This window comes from Schistocerca gregaria, chromosome X (genome assembly GCF_023897955.1).
Source record: "Schistocerca gregaria isolate iqSchGreg1 chromosome X, iqSchGreg1.2, whole genome shotgun sequence".
Taxonomy (NCBI): Eukaryota; Metazoa; Arthropoda; class Insecta; order Orthoptera; family Acrididae; genus Schistocerca; species Schistocerca gregaria.
This window is the reverse complement of record NC_064931.1, coordinates 664403821-664417383: the sequence shown is the minus strand read 5'-3', so window position 1 is coordinate 664417383 and position 13563 is coordinate 664403821. Positions and strand designations below refer to the sequence as shown.

Genomic DNA, 13563 nt, shown 5'->3' with positions numbered 1-13563 from the left:
GCTCAGATGTGTAACTGTGACAGTTGTTCTACACACAAACCATGCTTTCATTGAACTCAAATCTGATCACCACTTGTGAATGGAATTGGAAGAGCACTCGGTGAAAAGTTTTATGTACTCCATACCTTTTACAAAGATTTTCAGTGTCGCATTCAGATGGTGTATAGCCTAAAATTTCTGTACAAGTAAATGTAAGCAGTTATGCTGTATTTCAGCACAACAATAAAAATTAGTTGTGTAAGCAGATGACACAGAAAATCTTTTTAAAGGCTGAGTGAAATGTGTACAAAACCACTCGGAGCTGAATGTTTTCACAAAAATTGTGCATAACATCTGAGTTTGTTATGTAATAGGAATTGTTCATTGAATGTCTATTTGTTCTCTATAATCTCTCATTAATCCGTGTTAGTAGTACTAGGTAATAATATCAAAAAGCTTGAAAATATTGCATATAAGTTTTAGTGTAAATTCCTTATGTATTATGCATGATTTTGTTTTAGGCTATCGACAGTAAAACAACTCAAGAACTTGGAGTGTTTGTGTACAATGTGTCTACACTTCTTCAGAAGATGGATATGGAAGTGGAGAAACAGCCATTTTCACTCAGTAAATCTGGTCCTGAAAGCACAATTTACCTGGCTATGCATTTACGGGTTAGTAGTGTAGTGCTGTTCTCTCTCACACACACACACACACACACACACACACACACACACACACACTTTCTGCTACTACAATTTTCCAAAATGACAAATTCTTGTCCTTAAAAATATAATAAAGACTCATCAATATAATACCCACATTTGATGTACATTAGGGTTATCTTAAAAAACCTGTAATTTACAGCTCTGGGGCTTGTTGACACTATTATAGCCCTGTGTTTGAGATTTCTGGCATGAATTGCAGTAAATGTGAAAAGAAAAATATATTTCTGTATTTCATCCAGACTTTTGATATTGAAAGTAAAAATAATGACTAGGTTATATATGGATAACAGATCTGAAGAGGTTGTACATTATTGTGTGTGCCAACTGAAAACATGAAATAGGTTTCTGGGCAAAATGTCTGTTCTTTTCAAAGGCATCCTTAACCTGTAAAACTGTTTTACTCAATGCTTGAGTTATAACCAGTTGTATAAGATGCTAGCAATAGTATTGTGAAATGTTTGTATTTGTTTTAAAATTATCTCTGCCTCATTGACTACCATATATAAGAATTATATTGTGTATCCAACTTACAATTACTTGCCTAGATACTGAAATATGAGGAAAAAGACACAAATGAAGAAGATGAAGAGGAACCCACAGAAGGAGGAGACACTGAAACTGACACTGCTACAGCACCTTTGTTGGATAAACGCAGTCCCACTCAATTATCCGAGGGATCTGAATCATCAGGTGACTTACGTATACGTTAACTATTAATTTTATTACTGTCTGTAATTGTTTGCTACTGAGTCTCTCTGTGTATTCCTCTGTGCTGTTGTGACTTGACGGAAAATGCATAAAATTTTTCTTGCTCAGATTAACAGAAAGGGAGTTTAAAGACTTTTGGTAAAATGTTGTGTTTGTGGTTGACAGATTATCTGTTACAATTCTGGTGTTGTCTGCAAACATAGTTAATTTCCACTCATTACCATTTCTACTTACAGGCAGATCATGAGCAAAAATCAGAAACACTAAAGGACCTAGTACAGAATGCTTTTGGACTCTGCAATGAATAACGCCTTATTCATTGCAACAGCTATTCCTGATTTGCAATGCACAGCGTCTAAAATTACTTCATCCTTACTGTGGTGAGACAGGATTTCAGCCGGTTACCTAACGGCCCCCTGATGCCATGCTGCTAGGCTTTCTCTTAAACCCTAATAGTAGTTGGTGATCTATTCAGTTAAAAGACTTGAGTCAAATCACAGATGATATGCAATGGTAAACTGTTCTTGTTTGCTGACTCAAATATATCATCCACAAATATATTAGCTGTACAGTTGACACATATTTTTGAAAACCAAATCCTCTTTTAAATCAGTCCTTACACACACTGGACAGTGAACCACCTATGAACTGAAACACATTTACTATGTGCTATTAGGCACACTCAAAGGGATGGCCAAAAAAACTCTCAAAAGTGACTGTATACAAAAGTGTCACAGGTCACTGGCTGTTGTGCCTCTGGGCTAGTGTCGGGGTGCCAACTTTTTGGCCAGAAAATTCATTATTTTCCCTGACACAGATTTTGTTTGGTGAACTTACATTACAACCATGGCATTATTGATGACAAGCTCTTGTCTCTGTGGTTTCTAGACTATCTGTGTACATAATATTCTTTTTATACACAAACTAAGACAATGTTTAGAACATTCTATAAGCTATATGTGATTACAATTGCAGAGAGATGGTGGAAACGTGGAACCAGGAGATCCCACTGTTGTGTGATGCGAAAGTGCGGTGTTACACTGAGCTCATATTGTGTAGTACCATCAGACAAGCTAGTAACATGAAGGGAAGTGCTGGAAGACATCATCAGCATCAAAGTTTACAACATTAGCATGTATGTTTTCAGGGGTAGGCATGTTTCTTCATCTGAAATGTGGTGTCTATTCAAGTTTTACACCAGTCAGGTAAGAGTGGCACTACTAGTGCCACTATGAGGTTGCAAATCAAGTTTACTTTAAATACACATTATAATGGTCACAAGCATTAGCTTCTTTCGTGATTAGGCATGGTGAATTGATGTTGGTCAAGAAAGCCTTTAATGTGACAAAGATGACACTATCAACACCTTATTGAGTTTGAACAACATCGTATAATAGAGCTATGAGGAGCTGGATGCTCCTTCTGTGATATTGTAGGAAGTCTTCACAGGAATGTAGCCATTGTACATGATAACTGTTGCAATGGTCACAAGAATTTATGGTCGCAAGATGGCCCGGCTCAGAGTGGCGTCGTGGCATTACTGATAGGGAAGATCTTTGTGTTCAGCATATGGCTCTGGCACATTTTACTGCATCTGCAGCAGCAATTTCAGGTGCAGTTGGCACCACAGTGACACAATCAACTGTTACAAATTGGTTAGTTACCTCAAGGACAGCTTTTAGCCAGATACCCTGTAGTGTGCTTTCCACTGTGTGGCTTCAGTGGTGTCAAGTGAGAGCGAGTGGGGGGCTGGTGTGTTTGCTGATGAATGCTGGTTCTGACTCTGTGTGAATGATAGTCCTCTTTTAGTCCAACAGAGGCCAGTTGAGAACCTACAACCAACCGGTTTCCGTGCTACACACACTAGACCTACACTGGGAGTTATGGTCTGGAGTGCAATTTTATGTGACAGCAGGAGCACTCATAGTTATCCCATGCACTCAGACTGCAAATTTGCATGTTAGTCTGGTGATTACACCTGTTCTACTGCCATTCATGAACAGCATTCCACGGGGGTAGATAATACTCGCCCACATACTGCTGCTGTAACCCAACATGCTCTACAGTGTGCAGACATGTTACCATGGCCTGCTCAAGTAGCAGATCAATCTCCCATTGAGCACATATTAACCATCATCAGACAACAATGCCAACATCATCCACAGCCTGTACTAACAGTCCTGCATTGACCGACCTAGTGCAACAGGCATGAATCTCCATCCCACAAACTGGCATCTAATGTCTGTATAACACAGTAATGCGTGCACATTTGTTTTCTTGCATTCAATATTGTGGTGGCTACACTGCTTATTAAAGTCCAAGCATTTCACATTTGGAGTGGCTTATATTGCACTTGAATTAACCTGTGATCTTGCTATGTTAATACTTAAATATGTTACCTGGACAAGTATGTTCTTGAAATTCAGTTGCTCTACATTAATATTTTTGATGTTGTGATTTTGTCTGTGTTGATTGCACAGTTTTGTCCACTGTGTCCACAGTATTATTACACCTGGAAGTGAGGTTGTTTCAATTGGCTCATGTGTTTACCCATGCACTTTAAGACCATCAGAATGTGCTCTGCTGTTCTAATGATGAAATGACTTGCTCGTAACACTATTCAGACTTCCATATATTGGAGGGGGGGGGGGGGGAGAGAGAGAGAGAGAGAGAGAGAGAGAGAGAGAGAGAGAGAGAGAGAGAGAGAGAGTACAGAGACAAAAAACTGATACGGTTTTTTTTGTTTACTGTAATGTCACCATGTGTTTCCAATTACGGCTGTGGGAGGCCAAGTGAATAATATTGTCATTTGGTTCTTATAACTGCCTGTGTTCACAGTTTGGCATAGTCTACTGTGTCTGGACATGTTACATTGTGTCAGCTTCCTCTATCCAAAAACAACAGTCTCATACTGAAATGGGCACATCAGCATTGTCTGTTACATGCAGAGTGATAAATGTACTGATGACATGAGTTCCCACTATATCAAGAAGTATTTGGACCCAAGGTACTGCCGGCTGGAGTGACCATGCAGTTATAGGTGCTGCAGTCTAGAACAGAGCGACCGCTACGGTAGCAGGTTCAAATCCTGCCTCGGGCATGGATGTGTGTGATGTCCTTAGGTTAGTTAGGTTTAATTAGTTCTAAGTTCTAGGCGACTGATGACCTCAGAAGTTAAGTCGCATAGTGCTCAGAGCCATTTGAACCCAAGGTACTGCTTCTCCTTTAGGCAATTCCTCACATTATATTTCAGCATGAAAATGCCTGGTTGCATGTGCCACCAAATTCACCTGCTATATAGCCATCTGAATTTAGATGGGATATGATTAGTGATCCAACATTGTGTGTGTAACATGCATCAATATTATATTGTTTTAGGAAAGGGAATAGGACCTATGCTTGCGTTCTTCACTTGAGCTGAAACTGCTTTTTATTCCAACAGTACTGTACAGTTTACAACACTGTATAGACACACTATCAATTTGTTCACAGTGGAAGCAAGTCCAGCAAAGGAGCCTGCTGTGAAAACTGAACTTGATCGTACTGAGTCAATGAAATCAGCTACAGAAGAAATTATAATACCAGCAGCAGCATCCCCTGGCGTGCAGACTTCTCCAGACTTGCGCCAGCGAAGTCCCAGTGCTACCTCGTAAGATTTATTGTGTTTGTTTTTCTGTTAGTAATGTCTCTGTCTTTAGTATAAGAGTATTATTTTACAATTTCAAGGAATGTAATACCTTCCTTCCTCCCTTCTTCCCCCCTGCCTCCCCCTCCCTACCACCTCTGGCCCTCCCCCCCCCCCTTTCCCACACTCATAGTATTTATAGTATTTTACAATTTCAAGGGGTATAGTACATTCTGTCTCTGCCTCCCATCCCTCTTTCTATATGATGCAAGAAGAGTCTCTATTGACAACTGATATCATTTAGGGCTTTTCAGGTCTCCACCGCATGACAGGAAGTGATTGTTGATCAATATGGAGCTTATAATAGACCTGCCCAGAGAGTTTTGCATGTTAGCTCAGTGCTTCTGGGGTTCGGGGAGACACACCAGCCCTGGATTGAATCCATCTGGTGGTGGATAAATGACTAGGACCAGTGTGCAGGCCAGCCTAAATGTGGTTTTGAGGTGGCTTCTGACATCTGACTAGATGGATACTGGGCCTCTACCCACATCCTGCCTCAGTTAGATGATTTGCAAACATTTAGAAAGCATTGGCACACTTTCACCTGGAGTAACACTAAATGCAGACAAATGAGGTATACAAATTCCATCCCTGGGGTGGTGGGGGGCGGGGGCGTTGGGGGGGGGGGAGGGGGAGGGGGAGGAGATGGCAAATGGGGGCTGGGGCTGGCAGCTAATGACAGGAAGGACATCCAGCCATCCTGTACCACTAAAATTGCAGAATTCACAAATTAACATGCTGACTTCATGAAGATACAGGATAAATGTCAGTAGAAAGAACACATGGACTTACAATATATTCTGTGTTTATATCTTATGTTAGAAAGATGAAATTATAAACACATAAATAAACTCTGTAAAATATGGCTGATATTGTTTTTGTGACTGACAAGTAAAAAATTCACTATCAGGCACCTTCAATGAAAAAATAAATATGATAAAAAAATATAAGTGCTATTGCTTTTGTGAGATTGATGTGTTAGTGTGTGTTGTAAAGTAGCAAGTGTTCATCAAAAGATTTTCTTTCCATTCAACTGTGTGTGTCTTTGACTACAATTGTTCTCAAATATACAGTATGTGCCTCCAAAAAGTAATGCCATGAATAAGTCATGTTTCTGAAGCACAACATTTTTGGGGGGCACATAGTGCTTGCAGTATTCTAAAGAAGGTGCACCAGTAAAATTCTTCTTTATACTTAGTCAACAGCAGCTTGATATAGTCCGTTTGATGTGTTAGTCAGTGGGTGTAGGTACACTAAATGCAGATTGGCGTTCAGGCTTCTCCAGATTTGCACCAACGCAGTCCCAGTGCTACATCATAAGCTTTATTGTGTTCTTGTTTCTGTTAGTAATGTCTCTGTCAGCTATTACCTTAGCAATGGTAAGCATGGTTTTCATATTCTGGACAGGTACAATTGAAACACACAGCCAGCCACTAATTTATAAACTCAGTGAAGCTAATTTTTTGAACATCGTGAGGTTTGATGGTGTGATATTAGGTTATAGAATATTGTCCTGTATACTTCCTCAAGCACTGGAGTCCAGTACCAGCTGTGTCATTCTTTTAATTTTAATTTTGCAAACAATTAGCAAATCACAGTTAGTAGTTATAATTGATGTGGTCCAAAGGGAAAACATAGCTTTTTTTTTTTTTTGCTATGTCTTTCAGGTGTAGGTGTTTCCAGAGTAACTAAAATGTGTGTCTCTACCTGTAATAAAAATTCCAGTTTGAACAATCCACAGAAAATGCTAATGCATCAGACATGTTTGACTAAAATTATTGTAAATGTGATGATAGTTCGTTTCAGTTTGAATCCTGTGCTGCTTCAGCCTCATGATGATTTACATATGGCTGCTTGACTCATCAAATCCATTATTGCAATATATCATGGTTTTTTTTTTCAGCTCATAAGATAGTACTGTTGTGGAAAGAATGTAATATATAGTTCTCTAGTCTGTTACAAGATTATCTTGGTGAAGTTCTGACAATATTTTCTTGAGACAGCTGCTGGACATTTTCTGGGGACAACTGCTACAGACACCTGAAAAAGTTTAGGCTGTTATTTTAAGGAAATATTGTGGGAATTTCACATGGTGACCTTGTAGCACGCCCAAAGAAGACATTGATGAGCCAAAACATTATGACCATCTGCTTAGTAGCTCATTTGTCCATCTTTGGAACAAAATACATCACTGATTCTGTGTATCAGGGCTCTGACAGTTTGTTGGTAGGTTTGTTTATTGTCTATAACAGTTACACAATTTTAATCGTTGAAGAATCCTATATTTTTCTATATCAATACCATTTTGGTTTATGCAATTTTGTAGACGCTGTCGCAGTTTTACAATATCCATTTCATACTCGCTTGCCACCTTATCCTTTAGGAAGCACTGAATCTCATCTTTCATGTCATCATCAGAGCAGAACCACCTTCCAGACAAATGCCCCTGTAACTTAGCAAACAGGTGATAGTCACTTGGTGCCAAGACCTCCTTGTATTCCAGGTGGGTGATGAAGTTCCACCCAGAGTTTTGTTGGAGATAGGCGGTTTGATGGTCAATGTGTGGGCAAACTTTGTCATGGAGAATGCTTATGCTCTTGATCATGATTCCTTGTCTCTGGTTCTGAGTTTCCCTTCTGAATTTGTTCCATGTGTAACAGTACCTGCCAGATTTATTGTTGTCTCAGGAGACTGAATGTCAACCAACAGTACCCCCTTCCATTCTCAAAACACAATTCCCATGAGTTTGCCAGGAGACTGTGTGTTTGAATTTTCACAGCTTAAGTGAAGAGGGATGCTACCACTTGTGTGACTGTTATTTTGTCTCAGGTGTGAAGTGGAATGCCCAGGTTTCATCACGTGTGACAATCAGGTCCAAACAGTTGTCCTTTTGTCTGCATAGTGATGATGAAATTCACAGGAAAAATCAACTTTCTGCTGTTTGTGATCATATCTCAGCATATGTGGTACCCATCTTGCACACACTTTCCAGTATTACAACTTTTCTGTTAAAATCCTATGGATGGTATTTTGGGAAATCTCAAGAACCAGAATGCAGAGAGCATCAAGAATGACCCTCTGATCTTAACTCATGATTTCCTCAATCTTCACAACTTCTCATCAGAAACTAATGGCCTGCCACTCCTTTCTTTGTGATGAATTTCAGTACAACCTGCTGTAAACTCTCTACACCACTTGCAAACGTTTTTGACAGTCATGCATGACTGTGCATACACCTTCATCAATTGGCAATGAATTTCAACTAGTTTAATGCCTTTTTCAGTGGGAAATCGAATAACTGCATGAACTTTGCACATGATAGTAGTGTTTAATGTGAGCTCCATTTTGAGAGGCTGCCAAGCCAAGACTGAGCATCAAAGCAAAGCTTGCACATCCTTATTTGGGAGTGGGAGAAGCACCAATCACGGCCATGTGGCCAACAACCACATAAACAGTCTCTCTGCATCCCCAATGCACTGAAGAACTTACTTTTGGGATTGCCTTATATGATGAGATAATATTAGTGACTGATATGTTGCTAAGTATCATTCATGTCCTCTTTAAAAAGATATTCAGGTAATAGTTTCTTCTGACCTTACCAATTCCTGAATAAGCTGTCAGGTCTGAAATATTCCTTTCATGTATTGATCTCTTACACCTGTCAATGTAATCCAGTTTCTGCAAATAGACTTTTGTTTAATGTTCCTCAGTCCTTATTTTATTGTAATAGAAAACAGTTTTGTGTTGCATTTGTTCTTGTTGGCATTTCAGGGCTTCATGTTGAGACCATAGCTGCTGTATAAACTTTATTGAAATGTGCTACTAGTTTCAATCTGTGGGCTATCTTCTGGCACTGGACAAAAAGTTGTTAGTCACTCACTTTCTGATATATTAAACATGGTTGCCATAATATTGACATAAATAGGCAGACATCAGTATTTATGTTACACATCAGTAACACACTTTTGTTTTTACTTGTCGGTATGGTATTGTGTTGAAGGTTTTCTATGTCTCTTTGATTGGAGTGAGATCAGTGACCACCAGCAATGTGAGAACTGCAGTTCCAGGATAGGTTTTGCAAAAAAATGTATATGCTGCCTTTACAGTGGAGTACAGATGTGTCCAATTATCAAAAGTGTGTTTGTGACATATAATATAAATATTGTTGTTTCTCTTATTTATGTTTATATTAAGACAACTGTTTAATACATCAGAAATACGTTTTTTTTTTTTTTAGTGAGAGAAGATGTTACTCAAAGAGTGAAACTAGTAGCCTATTTCAGTACAGTTTATAAGCAGCTGATGGTGTATAAAAATGTCTTTCATTAAACATATTGCAGCTGTGGAGCCCCACCTTGTAAAACTATATCTGCAAAACCTGTAATTTTGATGAGGAGTAATGAAGTGCAGTTAACTGTGTCAACAAATTAATAGTTAGTTATTTTTTATTGACTTCATCTGACTTTACACTATTGCATGAAATTATTTCATTTGTTCCTGGCAACACCTGAGTAAATTAAAGAATTGTGGAAAAAAGGTTAGTGATATTAGGTTGTTTGAGTCTAAAGAGGTTACACACTCCACCAGATTACAGCTGACACTCTGAAAATTTGTATTAATTTTTGCAATATGAAGGTTCATTAACCTTATCCATTATATGAAACAGCATGTGAAAGACAACTGAGAGTTACTGTACATCTTCGTTACTGTAGTCATCTACCTGTAGCTATGATTTTGGATGACTAGAGGTTTATAAAATCAGGAATAATATTGCTTTATGAAAACTAATCTGCTAAATTTCATGTATGTATTTATTTATTTCTCATGGAACCACTGTAGCACTGTTCCAGCCCATGGTCCTTAAAGCAGATATGCACTACCGTCTCTTCCATAAACTTGGAAATTGTTCTCATTATAATCATTTTTAAATGAGTTCTGATGTTGTTCACTACACATACACTATGTGATCAAAAGTATCTGGACACCTGGCTGAAAATGACTTAAAAGTTCATGGCACACTCCATTGGTAATGCTGGAATTCAGTATGGTGTTGGCCCACCCTTAGCCTTGAAGACAGCTTCCACTCTCGCAGGCATGCTTTCGGTCAGGTGCTGGAAGGTTTCTTGGTGAATGGCAGCCCATTCTTCATGGAGTGCGACACTGAGGAGAGGTATCACTGTCGGTCGGTGAGGTCTGTCATGAAGTCTGCATTGCAAAACATCCCAAAGGCGTTCTGTAGGATAGGACTGTGCAGGTCGGTCCTTTAGAAGGATGTTATGGTTATGTAACCACTCCACCACAGGCCGTGCATTGTGAACAGGTGCTTGATCGTGTTGAAAGATAGTCACCACCCTCGAATCGCTCTTCAACAGTGAGAAGTAAGAAGGCATTTAAAACATCAATATAGGCCTGTGCTGTGATAATATTCCACAAAACAACAAGGGGTGCAAGCCCCCTCCATGTAAAACACCACCACACCATAACACGACTGCCTCCAAATTTAATTGTTGGCACTACACACACTGGCAGATGTTCACCAGGCATTCGCTATACCTACACCCTGCCATCGGATCACCACATTGTGTACCATGATTCCTCACTCCACGCAACATTTTTCCACTATTCAATTGTCCAATGTTTATGCTCCTTACACCAAGCGAAGGGCCATTTGGCATTTAACGACGTGATGTATGGCTTACAAACAGCCGCTTGACCATGAAATCAAAGTTTTCACACCTCCCACCTAACTTTCATAGTACTTGCAGTGATTGTAAGAGTGAAATGGAAATTCTTGTTTTATTAAACATGGCATTTGTCAGAAAAAGCAACAGTATTTGCAGCTTTGAAGTCAAATTTTAAAAACATGACTTACCAAGATATGCCTTTTTGTTGAACATATCCTAATTTTTCACTTTCTGTTTCACATGTTTATCCTTCTTTTCCAACATTTCCTTGTTACCCATTTTCTCAAACACATGCCATTTGTCATGCTAGTCATTTCATGTGTCATGGAAGATTGAAGTTGTTACGAAAATATTCATATAAACTATTTTTCTGGAGAAATGCTTTGGCCTCTTAATGTATCTGAAAAGGTTTAATACATTTTTGGATGTATTAAAATCTGGTGCAAAGTACTTTTCTGTAGTATCCTTAAGAGTATCACAAAATATCACACGAGGAAGTGAACTTGTGTGTTCAGTTATGAATTCTTTCTGGCATTCTGGCACCTTCATAGCAAGGGTATGCTTACACCTTTTGTCATCATCTACTGCATTATGTTAATTTTGGTTCTTTGTCACTTTCTTCAGTATGGGGTCAAAAAAATTTCTGACAAACCACACAGCACTAGCCCTGTTTTCTACACAAATCAGCTTTGATCCTTTTCAGTTCTTTCCCAGGTTCTTTAACAAATCAATGTAGGTTATCATCTTTGTTCACTTACATCATGCACACCCTAGTGGTTTTCATTTGTTTGTTTTTTCTTGCTCAGTGATATTTTGACAACATTTTCTGAAACACATTGTGTAGCCTTGTGCTTTAAATAGATTTATTGGGGTCATTATGTTTGCATTCCTATGTACATATTCATTTCCAGGGTGATTTCATTCATTTTTTTCTTGTCATCTGATTTAGCTTCCTTGCTCTGTTACTTCTTTTAGGTAGATATTCTTGTGCACCATTTTGTCTGTCATTAACCTTAATTACTCTTTTCACCTCATTATTATTTGCTATAATTTCTATAGATTTTTCCTATATTTTTACTCTTTTTATCAGTAACTTGATTGTTAAGTCACACTCCTAATTGATGAACAACTAGAGAACCATGGCAATGCTGTTGTTGGTTCACAGTTGGCTTCACTTTTCGTAGAAAGACAGATGAACATGGTGTGTCTGTTTGTCGTTACTTCTGCACTTCAAGATTCTCCTCCACTCTTCACTCCTGGAGGAACCTAAAGAAATTCAAACATACTTCAATATACCTTAAATGTCATTAAATTATGTATGACACATGTTGTGTGTTACTCTTGGATCAAATTTGAATGAAAAAAAGTTATTCATACTAAATGTTAATGATTTTGGTCATATAAGTATGTAGGCTTCCACAGCCAGTGTCATTTTGAATAAAATAATTTTGGGTATTGTGCTGTGTCACTGTAAAAACACTAAAGCAACAAAATTATTAATGTTTCAACCGACTTGCTGTGGTCTTCTTCTGGCTCTGAAGAGGATTGCAGCAAGTCGATCAAAACATCAACAGTTTAGCTACTGCACTGCTTTGCAATGACATGGCCTAATGCCCAAAATTATTTTATTCATCAAGATTTTGGTAATAATTATGTTCTTTCTAACAGGCAATCTTAAAATGATTACTCCAAAAACTTAAATCATCTGCTTATTTTTTTGTATTATGTTCTATTTATCACAATATTCATTCTGTTTGAAGAGTCAGTCAAGCTAATTTTATCAAGATGTTAAGCCTGATCTTCCTGTCACTAAAATTCTCCATGGAAGATAAAAAAGCAGATAATACATGATTTATAGGTCATGTAACATGTAATATTCTGCTATATAACATGATCTCCAAGATTAACAGGGAACTTTGACTCAGAAATAGAGGTAGACTTTTTAAATAATTTAACAGTCAGCTGTGAATATTGTTTGTTACCGGCAAAAAAAAAAAAAAAAAAAAAAAAAAAAGGCCAGTCTTCTAGCAATAAGCCAATGTATTCCTTTAGAAACAAGAATCTTATTCTAGTCCACAATTGTTTGACTCTCATTGGTTCTTGCTATGCAAGCAAAACAAAGTTTCATCAATTCACATAATGTGTGTGTTTATATGCTATTTTGATAAGCATTGAAATTGGATATGCAATCTTTGTCACATTGAAAGTTACCTCACCTGAAAAACTGGCAGTTTTCTAGATATGATGTTTGGACACTAAGCCTTTGAACTCTGTTCCATTAACAGCATTACTTAACAAATGTATATCAATAAATATAAATGTTTGCAGATCTGCTGGAGAATATAACTTGGGCCGAATACAGTTGACACTTCGCTACAGCCAGCAGCGTCAGAGATTAATTGTTGTTGTCCACAGGGTTGTGTAAGTATTTAGTGGGTCTACTATAACTATTTTAGTACTTACTATATATTTTACTGTGTACTGCTTGTAAATGTGTAGCATACAGTGTGAAAGTGATAACTGTTCTTACTTTCTCAACTCCTTGCGTTTCATAAATGGCCAAATATTTCCATAGTATTTTTCTTGACACTTCGTCATAGACGTCTTTGTGTAAATTATGGCACTTTAATGGTAGACTTGTGATCACAGCAAAGTTCAATACTAATGAGTGGGTAGCAGAACTGATCTCCATTCCATTTACTTTGTTTTGCTAGAAAGGTTGCTTTATTCATTTGCTGTAATGCACACATAGATAGACAGGTATACAGTGAACATTGTA

General features: G+C 38.0%; 1 protein-coding gene across 3 annotated transcripts in view; it reads left to right on the top strand.

Annotated features, from left to right (window-relative positions):
* The window catches only part of LOC126299036 (extended synaptotagmin-2-B), a 183235-nt gene that overhangs the window by 149797 nt on the left and 19875 nt on the right, over positions 1-13563 (top strand). For all 3 annotated transcript variants that reach the window (XM_049990676.1, XM_049990677.1, XM_049990675.1), the window contains exons 14-17: positions 501-653; positions 1253-1397; positions 4908-5064; positions 13113-13205. In XM_049990676.1, coding sequence (XP_049846633.1) covers positions 501-653; positions 1253-1397; positions 4908-5064; positions 13113-13205 — 548 coding nt within the window. The remainder of the gene's footprint in view (positions 1-500; positions 654-1252; positions 1398-4907; positions 5065-13112; positions 13206-13563) is intronic.